Source organism: Mustela nivalis (genome assembly GCF_964662115.1).
Source record: "Mustela nivalis genome assembly, chromosome: 2".
Classification (NCBI taxonomy): domain Eukaryota; kingdom Metazoa; phylum Chordata; class Mammalia; order Carnivora; family Mustelidae; genus Mustela; species Mustela nivalis.
The window spans coordinates 163,695,368-163,717,167 of record NC_139021.1 but is presented as its reverse complement, the minus strand read 5'-3'; the positions used below and the strand labels follow the sequence as shown (position 1 = coordinate 163,717,167).

The 21,800-nt window shown below is 40.3% G+C and overlaps 1 protein-coding gene across 2 annotated transcripts in view; it reads right to left on the bottom strand.

Moving 5' to 3' along the window:
- Positions 1-21,800, bottom strand: part of SORCS3 (sortilin related VPS10 domain containing receptor 3) — a 587,951-nt gene that overhangs the window by 13,157 nt on the left and 552,994 nt on the right. For both annotated transcript variants that reach the window (XM_082722548.1, XM_082722549.1), the window contains 3 exons: positions 16,614-16,747; positions 7,417-7,540; positions 5,937-6,049 (listed from right to left, as the gene is read on the bottom strand). In XM_082722548.1, the coding sequence (XP_082578674.1) occupies positions 5,937-6,049; positions 7,417-7,540; positions 16,614-16,747 (371 nt within the window). The remainder of the gene's footprint in view (positions 1-5,936; positions 6,050-7,416; positions 7,541-16,613; positions 16,748-21,800) is intronic.

Here is a 21,800-nt window from a genome sequence, read left to right as displayed (position 1 = left end):
ATTAGTATAATTATTACAATTACTAAGTTATTTATTAAAAAGCTAGTATGTTTTTATTAAGCACAATCATGCAAAATATACACAATTCTGGATGTTTCACAGTCACAGGGATGCATGAGCAGTCACATTTCCATCCCTTTCTATGAATAATCTTTTTGTAAAAAGATTTAAGATGAAGATGATCCAGTAGACAATGTCCCACTGGAATGCTCTCTTGAATCATTCTCTTTTCCTTCTTCTTTTTCTTTTTTGTTGGCTCCCTCTTGAAGTCCTTCCCTGGCTCATCCCCCTCTGCCTTAGGGAGCATCAGCATTCACATGTGCCCTGCCCCCCACCTCCTGGGGGGGTCTAATCACCTCCATACTTGCAGCTCCCACATCTCTGCCTTCAGTCAGGGTATAGCCACTTGACTTTCAGATCCACATTTTCAATTCCCCTGGTTATTTTCACCCAACTGTTCCTCATGTGTTCCAAACTCACTTTAAAAAAATCACATAATTGGGGCACCTGGGTGCCTTAGTCAGTTAAACGTCCAACTCTGGATTTCAGATCAGGTCATGATCTCAGGGTCATGAGATGGAGCCCCATGTCAGGCTCTGTGCTCAGTGGGAACTCTGCTTGTCCCTCTCCCTCTGCACCTCCCCCCACCATGTGCTTGCTCTCTCTCTCTCTCAAATCAATCAATCAATCAATCAATCACACCATTACTGTCCCTCAAGCTTGTTTCTCTGACATAGTCCAACTAAGGACAAGACCATCTCCTCCCTGCTCTGGAATCAGAAAGATTCTCTTTCTCTTATTCCCACTACATACTATTAGTCACCAATTCTACTGTTCAATTTCTCAAGTAACCTTTGAATCCTTCCTCATCAAGATTTTGTTACCTCTGGTCTAGAGAACTGCAATAGTGTTTTAACTGGTCATCTTTTGTGAAATTTCTCCCCCACCTATTCACTTCTCTCTCCTACAGCCCATCCTCTGTACTGTTACCAGAATGGGTGTCTGAATATAAATCTATTGTCAGCATTTTTTTCCAACTTCCTGTGCCCACTGGGTATCTGTTGGACCCCTGCAGGCTTCTCCAATACTTCTTGAGCTGCCCTAACCATGCTAGCTCAAGTCTAGCTACAATGGCCTTACAATTTTTAGACTGGGTACACTAAACTCTGCCATTTCCCCAATATGCTGTACTCTTTCAATAATCCATGGCTTTGTGCATACTCTTCCTTCTACCTGAATGACACCATAACCTTTCTGTTAACTATATGTATCCTTTACAACTGAGCTCCAAGGGAGGAGGGCAAGATGGTGGAGAGTAGGGGACCCTATTTCAATGAGTTCCCTGAATTGAGCTGGATATCTATTAGACCACTCTGAACACCCACCAATCAGCCTGAGATATAAGAAGATATATATGGATCTCTACAAACGGAATATCTCCGATGGTTGGTTTTGAGGTGTGAAGCAGAGAGCCGTAATTCTGTGGGCAGATATTGGAAGACAAACAGAAGGGGAAGGGAGCTGTCATAAGTGCTGGCACTGGGAAGATGAAGTAACATAGGAGTGTAAAAGTTTCCCATGCTGCAGACCAGGCACAGACTTGAAGACCAGCAGTGGCAGGAACGGACTTTAGGACAGCCCCCCAGGCTGAATCCTGGAGCTGTGGGGGCATGTGTGTGGACTGGGGACATCTGGTGGTTTTGCAAGCACAAAGGGCAGAGACATACTTGGAGCTAGAAGCAAGGGCTGGGAGAGCTGCTGTGGGGCACACAACCCAGGATGCTGTGGTTTTTTTTACCAGCACAGACAAAAACAAAGTCAGTGTGACCTGGAGGGTCTTTCTGGAGAACAAACTGTGATTTCTCTGTTCTGAGACAGAAGTTTGGCTACTATCACTTCTGCTCTGACTCTTGGAAGTGATGCAGAAAGCTGCCAGCCAGGGAGAACAAAATCCCCCAAAACTCGTTTTCACTGAGCCCATCTCCCTGACAGGAGGTAGGGCAACTCTGCCCAAAAAGGGTTGCCTAAGTAACAGCATAGCAGGACCATCCCCCAGAAGACAGGCTGGAAGAACAAGAGGCCGCCAACCTGAATGTTCCCATAAAACAAGCACATCTTGCTTGGGTTGTAGTCAATAGTTTGGACTCTGTACATTCCCTCAATGCCCCCTCAACAGAATGACTAAGAGGAGGAACACCCAACATAGGAAAAATTCAGAGACCATGACCTCTGCCACAGAACTAATGTGTATGCATTGAAGCGAGATGTCAGAAATAAACTTCAGGGTAACAGTTATGCAGCCAATAGCTAGGCTGGAGAAAACCATTAATGGCAATATAGATTCTCCAAGGGCAGAAGTGAGAGCTGATCTGGCAGAACTTAAAAATGCTACCATTGAGATCCGATCTAATCTAGATACTCTAACAGCTAGGGTAAATGAGGCAGAAGAACAAATTAGTGCTCTAGAAGACAAACTGATAGAAAAGAACGATCACAAGGAGGCCAGGACCTGACTGATGCCCTCAGGAATACTACCAAAAATTCAAAGAATAAATAATACCTATTCTCTTGAAGCTGTTTCAAAAAAGAGAAACAGGAGGAATATTTCCAGACTCTTTCTATGAGGCCAGCATTACCTTGATTCCAAACAGGAAAAGACCCTTTCAAAAAGGGGAATTTCAGACCTATATCCCTGATGAATATGGATGCCAAAATTTTCAGGAAGACCGTAGCTAGTAGGATCCAATAGTATATTAAAGGATTATCCAGCATGACCAGGTGGGATTTATACTGGGAATGCAAGGCTGGTTCAACATTTGCAAATCAATCAATGTGATAGAACACATTAGTAAAGAAGAGAGAAGAACCACATTGTTCTTTCAATTGATGCAGAAAAAACATTTAAGAAAATACAGCATCCTTTCCTGATTAAAACTCTTTAAAGTGTAGGGATAAAGGGAGCATTCCTCAATTTCATGAAAAACATCCATGAAAATCCCACAGCAAATATCATTCTCAATGGGGAAAAGCTGAGAGCCTTCCTCTTAAGATCAGGGACACAAGTATGCCCAATCTTGCCACTTTTGTTCAACAGAGTGGTAGAAATCCTAGCAGCAGCAATCAGACAAGAAAAAGAAATAAAATATATTCAAACTGGCAAAGAAGAAGACAAACTCTCCCTCTTTTCTCAGATGACACAATACTTTATGTGAAAAACCCCAAATACTCCACCTCCAAATGACTAGAACTCATATAGCAATTCAGTAATGTGGCAGAATATAAAATTAACGCACGGCAATCAGTTGTTTTCTTATACACTAACAATGAAACTGTACGAAAAGAAATTAGAGAATTGATTCAATTTATAATAGCACCAAAAAACCATAAGATACCTTGGCATAAACCTAACCAAAGAGGTAAAGGATATATACCTTAGAAACTACAGAAAACTCAAGAAAGAAATTGAAGAAGACACAAAAAGATGGAAAAAATTCCATGTTCATGGATCAGAAAAATAAACATTGTTAAAATGTCTCTGCTGCCTAGAGCAATCTATACATTCAGTACCATCCTGATCAAAATACCAGTGGCATTTTTCAAAGTGCTAGAACAAACAATCCTAAAATTTGTATGGAATCAGAAAAGACCTCAAATGAGCAAGGAAATGTTGGGGGAAAAAAAAAAAAGCTGGAGGCATCATGTTGCCTGATTTCAAGCTATATTTCAAAGCTGTGATCACCAAGACAGCATGGTAGTGGCACAAAAACATAGACCAATGGAACAGAAAAGAGAGTCCAGATATGAATCCTCAACTCTATGGTCAAATAATCTTCTACAAATCAGGAAAAAATATCCAATGGAAAAACGATAGTCTCTTCAGTAAATGGTTCTGGGAAAATTGGACAGCTATATACAGAAGAATAAAACTTGACCATTCTCTTACACCAAACACAAAGATAAACTAAATGGAGGAGAGACCTCAATGTGAGATAGGAATCCATCAAAATCCCAGAGGAGAACATAGGCAGTAACCCCTTTGACATCGGCCACAGCAACTTCTTTCAAGACATGTCTCCAAAGGCAAGGGAAACAAAAGTGAATATAAACTTCATCAAGATAGAAAGTTTTTGCACAGCAAAGGAAACAGTCAACAAAACAAAGAGGCAACCCACAGAATGACAGAAGATATTTTCAAATGACACTACAGACAAAGGGCTAAAATCCAAGATTTATAAAGAACTTCTCAAAACCAACACCCAAAAAACAAATAATCAAGTTAAAAAAAATGGGCAAAAGATGTGAACAGACACTTCTCCAAAGAAGACATACAAATGGCTAACAGAAACATGAAAAAAATGTTCATCCTTGTTAACCATCAGGGAAATTCAAATCAAAACCACATTGAGATACTCCCTTAGACCAGTTAGAATGGCAAAAATTGACAAGGCAAGAAACAACAAGTGTTGGAGAGGCTGGGGAGAAAAGGGAACCCTCTTACACTGTTTTTAGAAATGCAAGTTGGTACGGCCACTTTGGAAAACAGTGTGGAGGTTCCTCAAAAAATTAAAAATAGAGCTACCCTATGACCCAGAAATTGCTACTGGGTATTTACTCCAAAGATACATATGTAGTAAAAAGAAAACTGCACCCCAATGCTCATAGCAGAAATGTCCACAATAGCCAAACTGTGGAAGTAGTCAAGATGTCCTTCAACAGATGAATGGCTAAAGAAAAGATATATTCCATATACACAATGGAATATTACGCAGTCATCAGAAAAGATGACTACCCACCATTTGCATAAACATGGATGGGACTGGAGATTATGCTAAGTGAAATAAGTCAAGCAGAGAACATTGATTATCATACGGTTTCACTTTTTGGGGAACATAAGGAATAGCATGGAGGACATTAGGAGAAGGAAGGGAAAAATGAGGAGGGGGAAATCAGAGGGGGAGACAAACCATGAGAGGCTGTGGAATCCCAGAAACAAACTGGGAGTTTCAGAGGGGAAGGTGGGGAGGATGGGTGAGCCTGGTGATGGGTATTAAGGAGGGCACATATTGCATGGAGCACTGGGTGTTATTCACAAACAATGAATCATGGAACACTGCATCAAAGACTAATGATGTACTGTATGGTGACTAACATAATGTAATAAATAAATAAATAAAACCAAGCTCAAGTATTCCCTGCAAAGACCATCCTAATAGCTCACAAGTATTTAACGAATCACAAATAATGTGTTAAGCCTGCTTTTCCCTGGATAGAGTGAATTATACTCTTCTCCAGGCTGTTTTGAAATGCTGGCCATGCCTCCTTCATAGAACGAGTCACATGTTAGACTTAGCTCTACATTTGAAAACCCATGTTGCATTTGTCATTATGTTCAAGCACTTTGTTCTAAGCAATGCATTAACAAAACCCTTCCAAAGCTCTCTAAGGACAATCTGACCTTGAGTTAACTCTAGAACTCTACTACCCTGATGGCATGTTCTGTTTTCTGGCCTGCAGCCTTTGGATTGTCATGTATAGCCACTGGCTATACACTCACAGCAAGCCAATAGTCTTGTGAGTCTGAATACCTGGTTAAGAAACCCCCTTGGCGGGCAAAGAACAAGCCTAGTGAATGAGATCTGTATAGACTCAATGAGTGCTCCCTCCATTAGTTCATTAAAGAGGTCCACCTCTTGTCCCAGGAAAATTCGGTATAAAGATAGGGCCAATTCCCTTCCTCCTGTCTATCTCTGTCTCTCCCCCACCCCTCCTTCCCTCCATCTTCCCTTGCCCTCCTCATTCCTCTCTCTCTTAACAGAGAGAGAAGCCTTACGTAACTGTAGAATGGTGGTTTTAACACATGAAAATTTAGTCTGGACCAGATCATTTGGTTCTTTCCTTTACACACTAACCTGTAAGCAAAGATAAAGCCAACTTACTTTAACCAGAGCTCTCTTGATGACATTGCCAATATCTTGCCTCCACTCAGGAATGTCAGGGTTGTGGTAATCCAAGTTTGGAGAGAATGACAATAGTTGGGACTGGAAATATTCTGCAGGGACAGAAGGTGTATGAGTAGGGCTGAGAGAGGGATGGCAGACTAGCAGATGCTGTCATCACTGTGCTTTAGGGAAATCGTCCACTCTTCCATGTGGCCTCAGCTACAATTCCTTTTTATTGGCTTCTGAAAGAAGGTGGGGCTTAGTGACTGGAAGGGGATTTATGCTCCTACCATGTAGGATTCCTAGCATCTTAAGCCCTTCTTCTGGTAAGAGAAAATTATTTGAAACGAAAGGTAATTATGAACCCCAGAAGAAGAAAGTATTTACTATTGTTGGCGGTATTGTGCAGAGCCAATGATAAAGCATTAACAAGCTGGGCTTGGTTGGAATCAGGCCTTGCCAAGTATCTTCCCCTTAGTTCCTCTGACCTTCCTCCTAGAAACCATCTCAGGGAACTAGATCAAAATCCTGTGTGTAGAGTGTGGGTAATGTTCAGTTTCTTGACTCAGTTGGTGGGTCCACAGGTCTGTTTAATTTGTGGGAAGTCATGAAACTAAACACGTGTTATGTGTGTACTCTTCTGCATTAAATTTACACTTTAGTAAAAATGCTTGCTTAGAAAAAGTCCCCCAGGTGCCTGATGAGAGAGTATCAAATTGGCATAGATGTAGGAAAAGGTGCTTACCTGAACGGAGGCTGAAGAAGTATGTTCTGAGTCAGAGGACTTTTTAGAAAGCCCCAGGTATAGTAGCAAGCTTTAGGGGCCTGGGGGAGGTTGTGTGAGATGGTGTGGAAAGCAAAACTTGATTTAAAATAGATTTAATAATTGGGAATGATTTTCCAGGATTGAGAACAGGAAGTTAGCCTTATTATCCACTCTTTTTTCTAGTTCTACCTTCCCATCCTAGCCTTATTCTTGAGCCTTTGCAGCCAAGGATTTAGAATTTTTCAACAATTGGTTATATGGACTTCATCTCAGTAACTTAGCTATGAGTTCTGCAAGGATAGGGAACCATGACTCCTCTTTTGAAATCACTGGTCCCCATGGTCACAAAGGGTTGGGGCTGCACACATGTTGTAGATACCTCAGCAGGACATCAGATCTAGCTGCCTCTATGACAGTCTTTCTAGTTTAGCATCCTTCAACTTACGATATGTGCTTGTCTAATGAGAGCCCCATCAGGGTCATCTTAGGGAATAATGGATGCTTGTCTATGCCCATCTGTGCCAGTTTCTCTTGCAGCCTCAGTGTCTATTCAGGAACAAGGTAGAAGATACGTTTATAAATCTCTTGTTGACCTACATAATTTCCCCCTGGTGTGGGGAATTTTCAAAGCAGTCAGGGTTTGCCCTAAGGGTAGGCAGATGGCATTGATTGGACAGGAGGGGGCAACACAGAACAATTTTCAGGGCTTACCATGCACAGCAATGTCTTTTGTGTCCTGGATAAGGGCATTTCCAGCAGCTACCTGGACAGTGATGGTGTTGGTGCCTTCGGCCAGGAATGTGAAGGAAATGCTGCTGTCCAAGGTGATGAGAGGCTAAAAGAAGGAAAGATACCCATTTAGTCCTCTGTGGGATATCACATTTTCTTCCTTTCTTACAAATCTCAGACTGTCACAAATCTGCATGGTATTTGTGTGTCCCCAAGGGATCCTAACTTGAAACAAGAAAAGAGATAATGACTTTTTGTAGCTTCCAAAAACTGTGATTATACCCAGTATCCAGGAAGAATAGTAATATCCTTAAAATACACTGTAAAGTGTAATCCCGAAAGATGAAGATAAGTTTGGACACTCTGGATTTTGCATGTCACCCTCTTCCTTCTCCTGGGGCAAAGTAGAAGCAACATTTTTAACCTATTTCAGCTGGCTCTGGGAATAGATCATTTATTTCTCTTCTCCTCCAATATTCTGTGTCACTTGCATTTCCTCCTGTATTCCACTGGGGTGTAAGACCTTTCAGAGAGGTGGTCACATTTTATTTACTTTTGTATCACCTATCATTGGCATATTACTTTTGTGTAGTAGAATACACATGTTAGTTGGATGTATAGTCCAATCACTGACATTTTATTATATCTGTGTTTTCCACTGCAAAGCATTTCTAACATTTTAAACAGGTTGGAAAATAATAAACACACATATCTGTGACCATTTGAATTCCTTTTTTCTTTTTTCTGCTTTGTTTCCCTGATCACAACATATACAGGTTTTCCAAGGATAGACAGAAACAGAAGCTATTACTTTCCTGAGAATTTGGAACTTGATGAAAGCAGGTGCTTCTGGGAGAGAAGAATGCAGATCCTGAGGTTGAAGAGTCATTATTCAGTGGTCATCTTAAGGCCTGCGTCCTTCCAAGTTCCTGCTGTTTTGCAAGGTAAGACCCAGTAGTAGCAAGCTGCTCTGAGGCAGCTCTCAAAGAGATGTCACAAGCACAGGTGAGCAGACTCCCTATCCTCTTTGTATGTCAGGGATAGCCATGGGACAGAGACCAAGAAGGCAGCCAGTTGGGGAGGCAGAGAGCAGTTCCTGAAGCAGGTGCATGTGGGCCAGCCCTTACACAGCACACTCAGGCTCTCCTGACTGAACATGGTCTAGATATGTGTGTCAGAGCCCTGCAGAGACTCACAGATGTGGCTCTCTGACAGCGTCCCTGCTGCAAAACGAGAATTGCTTTCTAGCTCAGAATTTCCAACTGGGCCTCTGAAACATAATTTGATTTCTTCTTCTTTAAAATTCTGGAGTCAGACAGGCTACCGTTGTACCACAAGTATTACGCCAAAAGAAATAAGTCAGTCAGAGAAAGACAAATACGTGTGATTTCATTCATATGTGGAATTTAAGAAACAAAGCAAATGAACAAAGAGGAGAAGAGAGAGAGAGGGGGGGGGCGCAAACAAAGACAGACTCTTAACTACGGAGAAGCAACTGATGGTTACCTGAAGGGAGTGGGGGGTGGCGGGAGGGCTGGGTGAAACAGGTGATGGGGATGAAGGAGGGCACTTGCTGTGATGAACAATGGATGATGGATGGAAGTGTTGAACCACTGTATTGTACACCTGACACCAATATTACATTGTATGTTACCTAACTGGAATTTAAAAATAAAATAAAATTCTGTAATTCCCCTTTTTTTTTTTTGACCAGGCTGACAGCTGGAGTTGGGCAAGAGGAGAGACATTGCTGTAAGCATGTGACATACCTTCTTCTTTGTTTGCTATATGAAAGAAAGATGTGAGTACAGAAAGGAAGGTATTTGTGTTGAGCACTGGGTGTTATAGGTATAGGATGAAGCAGTAAGTTGTACTCCTAAAATCATTATTATACTACATGTAAACTAACAGGACCTTTAAATAAAGTTTTGAAAAAAAAAAAAGAAAGAAAGAAAGAAAGAAAGAGAGAGAAACACTCTTTCACTTAACTAAGGGAAGATCCCAGAGTTCAAGTATTCTTAAGGCTGAGTGACAATACACACAAGGGTGTGACCTTCTAAATTAAATAATGAATGAGTTGCAAATAGGTTCTATGATGTATATCAACTTCCATGAGCTGATAGTGACTGCTTAGTGTCCTCGGTTGAGAAGGAAGCTAAAATCAAGTTGAGTTCAGCATACCAATGTTGGCCATGGCAATGAAATAATGTGTAACACAGAGTTGCCATTTCTAGTGTAGTAAGAACAAAGACTTGAAATTCTGGCTTTATTTAGTTGCTATTGTAATAAATTACCTTTGGCAAAGTTAGTTCCCATTTTGAGCCTCAGTTCTTTATCCATTAAATGAAAGGTCTGGGTTGGAAAATCTTTGAGCACTTTATTGCAATCAGAATATACAGGATTGATGAATGTCTAATGTCTTTCTAGTCTCCAATAGTCAACCCATTCAATCTTAGCTGTTAGGAGACCTTCGTTTGCTTCACTACCTAGTCATGTTCTTTGGAATAAAAATGAGATGCCACTATATACCCAACAGAATAGCTAAATTTTCTTTAAAAATGATAATATAAAATATGACTAAGGATGCAGAGCAACTAGAGCTCTCATACGTTCTTTGATGGGATATAAACTTAGGGAGAAGTTTAGTTTTACAAGAAATTGCAATAATTTTTCCCCAAAAAGTACCATCTTATATTTTATGACTTAGCAATTGCAGTCTTGAGAATTTAGTCAAGAGAAAAGAAAATATATGTCCACAAACAAACACAAATGTTCATGGAAGCTTATTCATAACAGCCCCAAACTGGAAATAGCCCAGGAATTCATTAACAGGAAAAAGAATAGTATATCCATACAATGAACATAAAAGTTAAAAAATGATATATACAACAGTATGTATATGGATAAATCCTCAAACTATAAGAACTGAAAGAAGGCTTACATGAAAGAATTCATATGGTATGATTTTATATATGAAGTTCTAGAACAGGCAAATCTAATCTAAGATAGAAAAAAAAGGAGTGGTTGATTTTGAGGCTTGGGGGTGAGTATTGACTGAGAAAGGCAGTGAGAGAACTTTCTGGAGTGGTAGTAGTATTTATTTTGGTATAGATATTTTGACAAGAGTTTGTGTTACACGTGAATGCCTTTGTCAAAACTCAAAAAGTGCACACTTCAGATGTATGCATTTAATCACTCATACCACCATGGGGAAAAAAGTGATAGGAAATACTGAACCCTAGTTAATGATTTGCAAGCTGAAGCATTTAGCGCCAAATATACTGGTGTCTAAAATTTTGAAGTGAGTGAAAAAATTAAGATTAACTGATGGATAGACAGAAGGACAGATAACCAGACATGTGATAAAACAAAAATAATAAAGGTTAATGGCAGACTACAGGTCGTATATAGATGTTCACTGTAAAATTATTTCAACTTTAGTGTATGTTTGAAGTTTTCCATAATAAAATGTTGGGACAGTAACATGAAAGAAATAATCAATGTGATTTCATTTTTCCTGATTCCATGAATGACTCTGACCATGACTATATTCCATTTTGGTCTCCTGCCATCCCTGCTGTCATCGCCACACCTCTCACCACCAGGCGTTTTTCTCCCTTAACAGTTATCTTTTCATGAAACCTTCACAAATTCCATGACATCTTCTTCAGCTCTCACTGGCCCATATGCCTCCCGTTCTTTACACACTTTTGGAGCCTTAGACTTGGGTAGTTGGTACTCTTCTAGGCAAAGGCATCACTTTTTTAAAAAAAAAATTATTTATTTACTTGAAAGAAAGAGAGAGAGTGGGGTGGGGAGGGGCAGAGCAAGAGATAAAGAGAGAATCATAAGCAGACACCCCCACTAAGCATAGAGCCCAGTGCGGGGCTTGATCTCACAACTCTGAGTTCCTGACCTGAGCTGAAATCAAGAGTCAGACACTTAACCAATGAGCCACCCAGGCACCCTTAAAGGAATCTCTTTTGAGAGGAGTGGAATTCTTCTTGTCCCTGAAGATTTGTACTTCTCTCCCTTGGGTTGCTTCCCTAGGAGATCCAGGAGCCAAACACAAGAGTACAGGGCGGTAAGACAAAGGGGGTGCCATCTATGGTGGGAGGGAGTGTGTCATCCAATCAGACAGTTAGGGCTCTGAGTTATGCCAAATAGTGCTGAATGGGAACACACGGTTCTCAGGTGGCAGGTCACAGGATTCCATGCTAGGGAAGAGATAGGAGCTAATTTTGTTTTCCAAACTGCCTTTGTTTTTCATCAATTGATATGCTACCATGGCTGATTTCACCTTCCTTGCAAAGCTGGAACACTCAACAGGATTCCTGGATTCTTCGTTGGCCACCAATATCTAGGGTGTAATGCTAAATTAAATCAAGTGTTGTAAGGTTCATTTACTAAATCTATTAGGCAAGCAGACACATTTATTAAGCCAGACCTCTGTTAATCCAAGCAAATTGGCCTTTCAGAGCTCGACAAATCCAACAGGCAGCTGATTGACTTCTCTGTCTCTGTGCTTTGTCCAAGCTGCGGGGCCAGCCCACGGTAAGACCACTTGGAATAATATACCTCATTCCCTGCCTAGGTTGTGGGTTACATCCCTGCCCACAAAATTCCCTTACTGCAACAGGTCACATATTATGCACTGAACACAAAGAGATATCAACAAAGCTCAGGGTGACTATTTAGTTATGAGATTTCCACTTGACTAATTGAACAAGGAGCTTCAGGGAAATCTCTGGATGCAGCCTACACCATTTTCCCAGACGCTGTAAGTCAAGTTAATATTGAACATTATAAAACCTCCACAATTTAAATGTATACCTTGATAAAAGCTACCATTCCCAAATTGGACAGACTATGCAATCACTAGGCTTGCCTTACTTAAAGCCTTCAGCAGATTATACAGTTACATGTAAAAAAGCATTTACCAGATGAAGTGGAAAAGGCAGGATACATAGTGGCAGATATACTATGATTAGAACTATGTAAAACAACCTGAAATATACACAAAGACCAAAATGGAGTAAAGCAAAAGAGGATCTATAGGTGTGTTATGGCTATGGGATTAACTGGAAAATTCATAGGGAAAAAAATCCCCTCAAACCTTCACACACACACACACACACACACACACACACACACACACACACACACTCAGACATATCAAAAGCTCTCTCAAAGTCTAAAGACTCATTGTCAATGAATCTGGTTCTATCTTCTGTCACCCCATCATAAATATGAACTTCAAACAAAAAGCATCATTTATGCCATTCAAAGCCATCTGTTATGTGTCCCCCCCTACCTTCCAGTTCTTTCTTCTTTCTCTAAATCTATGCCCAAATGAATCCTCAGTTTTGTCTGTATCTGTCTATACAGAGCACAACCATGTCTTACCTTTCCATACAAATCTCTTTTCCCTCCTCTGTCTAAATTCAAATGTTTTTCAACACCAGGTTAAGACCAACTTCATCCATGACTCACTCCATGATCAGCAAGGTGTGCATCCATCACCACTGAGGCAGCTTGACTGGGCCAGTAACATTACATTCCTACCATCATACAACTTCAGATTCTCAAACAGATTATTTCTTAAAGGAAACAAATGGAATTTACCCTGATTTGTATTTCTCACAACGTCTAGCACAAAATATGGGCTCTTGAAAAAGATCCACAGAGCTACTGATGCAAATTCACATCTCTCCTGATCAGTTTGTTGGCATGTGAGACTATTATCGAATTTTAGGAATGTTCACTTTCTTCTGTTTACTTATACATCACACTTGCTCATCATCCTTGCATTTGTGTCCATCATGCCTTCTCATTTGGACTATAACCTCCTTGAAGGTAGGGACAATGTTGTATGAGCTCCTCTAGTCTGGAGAGCACCAAGTAAAGGGCTGGATATAACAGTTTGGGTAAATTAATTCTTTTTGAGAACTTGATTTAATTCAACCATCTGGGTGAACCTGCCCAATTCTCTTAGTCACAAGACACACACACACTCATAAAACATTACTTTCCAAGGTTATTAGCCTAAGTGTTTTCTCTGAAAAATGGGATTATTTCTCCATCAGTAATGTTCTAATGATTAAATTAAATAATGTGTACGAAGAGCTTTCTACAAAGCAGAAGTAGGAATAAATGCTCCAAATTAGCTCCTTTTACAGATCAGTTTGCTAGTCAAAGGGAACTAAAATAGCTCCAAAATCAGAGAGCTCACCAGAATACTCAAAGATACTCATTAATTTGCCAGCCAAATATGGTGCTCATTGGACCAGTTATTGGGCAATGAAATCACCTCAGTGTGTATCTGGTATGGTGCTGGCAAAGAGCACTGAAAATATACCTCCTTCACTGAACCAAATGACCACTCTCAGAGGTGGGAAAGAAATCTATGGAACCCAAGTCAGACACACCATTGAGATGTAGATGCCATTGACACAAATGATGAGCTCAACAGTGACTAATATTTTCAAGTGCTTAGATTCTAAGCACATCTAAGTTACTAATATTTACTATTCCTAATTATCATTTGCTTACTGTTAGTTACTAATAGTTACTGCTATTATTATTCTAGCATTATAATGACCAAAACCAAGGTTCAGAGAAATTACATGACTTGATTAAAGCCATATGCAAAAAGGAATCTGAGTCTGGACTGCGACCCAGATTCATCCTATTTCAAAACTACTCTATGCTGGGTATTTGAGCAACACTTCATGCTCAAGCTTAGAGATGGAAATTCCTAACTGAAGGAACACTCAGGTCATCACCACACCAAACCAAAACAAACCAAACCAAAAACAAACTATAATGTCAATCAGTAATTTAAAATTTTCTGTTTTAATATGGCATAATATAGATAAGCTAGGGAGATATTTGAAATAATAACTCAGTGATGTTCATGGATTCAACATTAGTATCCTTGCTCTACAGAAACAAACAAACAAACAAACAAACAACAACAACAACACTGAGATTTAGATCAGATGATTTGTTCAAATGAACACAGATAATCATTAGAGAAGCAGAAACTTGACTCTGCAGTCCCTTTATCCACTTCTGTGTTTATTTATCAAAGATACTAATCTAGTAAGGGTCTTCAAATTCAGATCTTAGAATATTCAAAGGGAGAAAAAATGAAAGGGGAAAAATGGCACGGTAGAGAAATGCTGTGTCTCTAGCTCCTCGGGGTTTCTGAGTAAATCACTGTGTTAACAATGGCCAAGAACTACCCTCTTTGTGCACAGCAGCCTCAGTAAAGATTACCAGGTAAATGACACTATCAGAAAAGAATTCCCTGGCTGGACAGCCAAAGTTCTCAGCAGAGAAATGAACTTAAAATTCTCTAGTTCTAATTTATCTTCCCAAGTCATTTTCTCTTTCTCGTTCACCATGTATGCCTACCAGTGACTGAACTAGGATTTTAGGGTCTGTAACCTCCAGAAGACAAACAGATTGATGCAGCTAAAGCATCCTGGGACTGGGGTGGAGCACGGTAGCAGAGAGTTAGGAGACCTGGCTCTACAATTAACCAGATGTTTGAACTTGGGATGCTCATCTCACACAGGGAGCTTTACTTCTCTAACATACCAAAAGGGGATCTTAATAACCAACCTCTGTATCTCTTGTCCTGGTGAACAGTAATTCCAGAAATGCAAAAGCTTTGTAACCTATACTAAGAAAGTGACTTGAAAGTGTATAGCATGAACAATGCAAATAGAAAAAGGGCCCCTTGTGTCCATAAGTGTAGTTCTTGTTTCAACCCATCCTAACTCCTAGGTTTTATATCGAAATGAAAAGCATCCATTTAGTGAGTACCTAGTGTGTGTCAGGGAGTTATATAGTATCTCACTTAGCTTTCACAACAGTCAAGATGATAAAGGCATTATTCATTCCAGTTTGTGTTGAGCAAATTAAATTTTAGGTCAAATGACTTCCTCAAGCTCACATAAACCAGCAGTGTCTCTGTGACTGCAAGGTCCATGTTTACACCACCATATCATTGCTTCCCTAAGAAAGAGCAGGGGTGAACCTTCTCCCACTCCTACCATGCAGGGCCTGAAGTTCTTTTCAGTCTTCAGTCATCTCGAAACAAACAAAACCATCATTGTTCATTCCTTTTTCAAAGGAATTACTATACCAGAACTGACTATTTATTTCATTTTTCTCGAGATGTCCAGCATTTCCAAGTCTGATATGATATCTTTCTTAAATTATTTTTCAAAAATGAAAGATCATGGGGTTTCTGAATGGCTCAGTTGGTTAATCATCTTACGCTTGATTTCAGCTCAGGTCATGATCTCAGCATCGTGAGATCAGGCCCTATGTCAGGCTTCACATTCAGCACCAAGTCTGCTTGTCCCCCTCCCTCTGCTCCTCCTCCCACATGCGCTCTCAAATGAATAAATAAATAAAATAGTTTTTAAAGATAAAAAGTCTAAGATGAGAACTGGCAATCACATCAAGAATAGCCAAGGAAAATGTAAAGACAAAACCAGGAATAGAGAAAAACATTAAGCCATTACATTTAGGGACCCTCAGCCTAACTGCTTCCAAATCCTTTTATATCAGCTTGTGCATTGTTAACACAAATGTCACCATCACCAGTAGGGAGGACGTGCCAAGTTCAGAGTCTGTCCCTCTGAGTTCCCTTCTTCAAGACTTGTCAGCATTCCCTACCATTCCTTAAATGAACCTTGGCCTTGTAGATCACCTAGTAGGTCTTGGAGAAGGGTTCTTTGTATGAATTACCCCCTTTGATATTCATAGCCTTGTATTTAGAGAAAGAATTCACATTTCCAGATGGAGTTGCTGGGTCCAGAGATGCTAAGTGACTCCCTTAACATTATATATCTTGTGGGAGAAAGCCCAGGATTAAAAATATATATATATAAGGTAAATGAAGTTTTAAAAATATTGATTACGGAAGCAAGTTTGTGGAGCTTCTCAAGGTACTCTTTCTTCTTTCGGATCATTTGAACTTTCCCTATTATAATAATGAACCTAGTACAGAGACGAATGTGGTATCCAATTCTGTGGATTCATAGCTTCACTAAGTGCGCCCTATTATTCCCATCCCTGGTGCCCCCAACATCAACATGGAGGCTGGGGCCCAGGAGAAATCAGTACAGATCTACTCAGACATAGACCAGAAAGGGCCAAACCTTCGTGCTATTGCCGAACCACCAGAAATAGGTAAGGGTCCCCAGTTGACTGGGCCACACAACTGCACTGATGTTGACCTCCTTATTTCTTATGGCGACAAATGGCACTCGGAGATGAACGTGTTCCACGGGACCTGGGGGAACAATGGGAAACAGTGTCAATGCTTCTGTTCCTCGAATAAACAAAGTTTATCACACCCCCAGATTCTTAATCTTAACCCTTATTACCATCAACTATAATAAAACAAGGATCACAAACTCACAAATGTTGAAGTACGTGTGTGTGTGTGCGTGTGTGTGTGTGTGTGCTTGAAACAAATCACCTTGTATAATAGGGAACTCAAACCAGGCTTCAGACTTTTTGAGTGACATCTGAAATTCATTTACATCTGATGTGCCCAGCCATGAATGCTTATGAACCTCCAATCCAAGGACAAAGCTAGTTGACTAGACACTTAGCCAATAAATAGGAAGAAAAACAGCAGTCTCTTTCATTTCTGACAATTAGCCTGTATTGTGATGTGGGGTCAGTGCATCATGTGGAGGGCTCTTCCATTATCCTTGATTGTTAATTGGTTCCATCCTCTTCAACAATCCGCCATTGTGCCTGTCATCTGCAATACTCAGTGGGTGTCATTCAGAAGCTGGCAAGGCTGTTTTACAAAAAGGAAAATGTGTATCTCCCTAAATCAAAGGAGAAACAAAGGCCATGTTCCCAAAGAATAAAAAAGCTGTTTGCAAAAAGGTGACCAAATTTCTCTTCTTTTCCCTTAGAAAACCGATACAAGTAGGGAGAGAACATGCATGAACATACCCTACCCATAATAAATGAGGTCTGTCATTTAACTCACTTCCAAAATAAAATGAGAAGAGGAAAGAAAATGCTGATGTGAAACATTAACATGTCAGTGTCACACTCTGGGAGGGAGATGAGATGTTATTTTTCAACTTCTCCTTTCTCCCCTCCTTTCTTTTCTCTCTCTTTTCCTTCCTTCCTTCTCCCTTCTTAACTTTTCTTATATCCCTCCTACTTAACCAAATCAAATTAAAGTATTCGAATTAGCTGTTCACACGCTGCTAGTACATAGTTTCCATTATGATAGCGCTGATGTGCGAACATGGCTAAAGGTCAAGACTGAAGTCCACACGTCTCCTTCACCTGGGGGCCCCTAGTTCTTCTCACAGGTGGGACATTTTCCTGACCACTCAGTCTTCACTATTTACATCATGGGTCACTCTGGGGACAGCTCAGTTTAAAGGGAAGACGACAGATGGCTTCTTCTCATTTCTGGTCTGGTTTAAATTTAGCTGTATGATCTTTTCCTCTATCTTCTAGAGCCGTGATACTACACAGCCCATTACTGCATCCCCTGCCTTCCTTATAAGAATAAAAACATATGACTAGGACGTACGGAGGTTAAAAGTACTATAGCATTAGATTTGGGTTGTCACTGTTTCTACCATCACCATTGCCACTATCACTGTCTCCGTGTATCATTGGGTGGAAGTCCCTCAAAGACAGTGGGAGTTCGTCTGACTCTCACTGTGTTGTAGGTAAATACATGCTGGGGGAGAAGATGTTGGGACAAAGACTGATGTTTAAGTGAAGGGAGCAGCCTGGTCGGCTTGGCCCTGTCCACACTGCATTTTTCAGAACAAGCAGCAAGTGTTTGAGAATCTGTGTATTTACCACCTGGGAATAATCTGTGCCTCCATCTCTCTGACCACAGACAGATGACCCTGAAGGTTTCTCCCAGCAAATAATTTCTTTTAGCAAATCATTTTAACCTTGTTGCTTCAGAAACACATTTGGCTGAAGGGTTAGTTATTTTCAATAAGAAAGTCTGCTCAATTATTTTTCTATGATTTGATTGTTCGTGAAACAATAAAAAATGAAACACAAGGTATGCGTAAACACTGGCTCCTTTTGTGACTTTATTTACTCATTTGTAGGACCTTATGTGATTTATCTTTCTTTGTTGTTCGTGTTTTGCTGATCCGTGAGGAAGAGAACAAGACAGCAGGAAGGAGTCCCTGACCAGCCATGTCCTGGCAGGAAGGAGAGAACTTTGTGTCTTACAAGAACACCTCAGAGACTTTCTTGGTGCCCAGATGCAGAGCTCATTCCTCCCCTGCTGGGAAAAGGGCGCTTTACCCTTAAAGTGAAAATTCCTGTTATTTCTCTTCTCAAAATGCATGAAGCTCATTCCCCTGCCAGCTCTTCAGAACCCCGGGCCTTTCCTCAGTTAAGTGATGATGCTGCTAATGTCTTGTGGCCCTGGAAATTCTTCTCAGCTTTCTGTCACTCAGTGGCCTTGGTCCAGCCACACATTGTCAGGGACCTATGCCCAAAAAGATAAAATGAGATCTCCTTCTGCCTAGACTCATGCCAAACAAAAGGATATGGCTTCCATGAATTGGCACGCCATACAAACAGGTATTCCAGCTTTAAGACAAGTGTGTTTGGCTAAATAGAATCTCAAGGAACAACAACATGTAACAGCTTTTTAGGGCAAAGAACCTGAGACAGAAGCTCCAGGCTTCAACCTAGGGACGAACACACCATAGAACAGGAAGAAGAAAGCTGAGGGGATTCAAGAGAGACCATAGAAAATGTCTAAAACCCTGTCAAATAGTGCTCTTTTTGATAAAAATCGAATAATCTGTGTGAGATTGGTTATTATGGGTGGCTAACAACTACTTTTGTTAGCTAATGGCCCAAGGTGAGGCCAAGAGCAGTTTCCACTATAATAACTGGCTGGTAAATGCAGCCATGATTGATGTGGAGGGAATTATGAGCATGATAAAAGTTTCAAGGAACATTTCCTCCTTCAAGCCCATAACCCACAGTATAAATCGGTTCCTAGCTGTTGTATTTTTTGCCACTAAGATACACTGGGCTTTACACCCATCAGGCAGGTCCACTATTGGTGGAATTAGGAATATGGGTGGGGAAGGTGGTTTGGAGAGAGGAAAGTAAATTTTCTCTGTCTTCATTTTTAAATGCAGCAGTAGCATCAGACAGAAAGTTAGTGGGTAGTATTTAGTAATTACTATAATAGGCCACATTCATCATGAGCCAAGCTGGGTGTAAGTGGCATTTTGTACACTGTGCAGGAAAATGTTAACATAGACCTGAAATTGTCATCCTTAGAAAGTCTTGTATGCAAGACTGGTCCTTGCTAGCACCTGGAAACTTGGCTTTGAGAGTATTTCCAGTCAACATTTAACTGATAAGAGTGGTTCACTATGCCTAGACTATTTATATCAACAATATGGTTTATTCTAAATACATACTTTCCTTGAGATGTCTGGAATTCTGGCAGACACTTGGCAGAGAATGCCTACTTGACTAGTCCTCAATACAAACCATGGGTACCCTATGACCCAGCAATTGCACTACTGGGTATTTACCCCAAAGATACAGATGTAGTAAACAGAAGGGGCACTTGCACCCTAATGTTCTTAGCTGCAATGTCCACAATAGCCAAACTATGGAAGGAACTGAGATGCCCTTCAACAGATGAATGAATAAAGAAGATGTGGTTTATATATATAATGGAATGTTACTCAGCCATCAGAAAGGATGGATATCTACTATTTATATCAACATGGATAGGACTGGAGGGTAGTATGCTAAGTGAAATAAGTCAACCAGAAAAACATAATTATCATATGGTTTCACTCACATGTGGAATATAAGGAATAGTGCGGAGGACCATAGGGGAAGGGAGGGGAAAATTAATGGGAAAAAAATCAGAGAGAGAGAGAGACAAATGATACGAGACTCTTGACTTGGGGAAATAAACTGAGGATTAAGAAAAGGGATGTGGGTAGGGGGAATGGGATAACGGATGATAGGCTTTAAAGAAGGCACGTGACATGATGAGCACTGGGTGTTGTACTCAAATGATGAATCATTGAACGTTGTATCAGAAATTGATGACATACTATAACTTGGCCAGTTGAATTTAAATTTAAAAATTAATTAATATAAAAACAAAACATGGGTACTGAGTCTCTAAGGAATTTCTCTGGTAAATAGCCCTCCTCACATATTCCTGGAACTCCTTGTTAGAGGAATTACACATGTCTTGTGTGACACCATGGGGAGGAGGGCACAAATGGTTTCCTCCAGACTTTGCCCCATGGCCCTTTTCCCTTTGTTGATCTTGCTATTTCCCCTGTAATAAATCAGAGGCTGAGTATTATTATATGTAGAGTCCTATGAGTCTTTTTAGTGAAGCAAAAACATGAGGGTGTGATCTTGGGGACCCCTCAGCCATACATATAATCCAATCTGATTCTCATAGCTTCCTTATAACCTAAGTACTAAGATGAGGAATCAGAAGTTTGTAAAGAGTACAAAATTTGACCAATATTATATGTTTAACAAAGGCATATGATCAGATTTCAAACAGAGGTCCTGTTGTTCTAAACTCTGGCTTATGAATACTTGGGACACCACCTGCCTGGGTTTTTGACCTGGTGTTTCCGACACAAAATGAGTAGAGTTGGTGGAGCGTGGCCCCTAGTTCTAGTAGCACCTGGCCTCCCCTACCAGAATGCAAGCTCTTCCAGGCCCAGGCCATTCATGTCTGTATTGTTGCTTCCCCAGGTCCTTGCAGAGTGCATATATATATCAACAGACACTTGTTGAATAAACTAGTAAATAATTGGGTGTTTTATTTATAGTCCCTATTTGCTGTAATAAGAGCCCCATGAGGCAAAGTGCTAGTTAGAATTAAGCCATTTTAAAGTTGGAGTTCATAAGACCCACAGAAGAAAAAATTTATCTCATGGCCATGTAGCCTGGCATCTCTAGGGACAGAACTGATCTATAATCTGGGTGTCCTCTTATGCATATCCCCTCCCACCATCCTTGTGATACAACTAGGATCAAAATGCTAGGAGACTAGGTGCTTTACAGTTTCCCAGAAACCTTTTAAATGTGGGTTGTTTATATAGTGGAGTTTGTCGTCACTGAGCTAGAAGTACTCCTTGTATTCACTTAGACCCTTTTAAATATACATTTCACCATAAGTAGCATATTACTCCCAAAACATCATGGGGTATATAAATTATAACTATGGAATCCTTTAAGCTCATGAATATCACTGATAAAGGCATAGGAAATCAATACCAGACTCATAAGCATATGTCTTGACCCAACATTCTAAAATCATA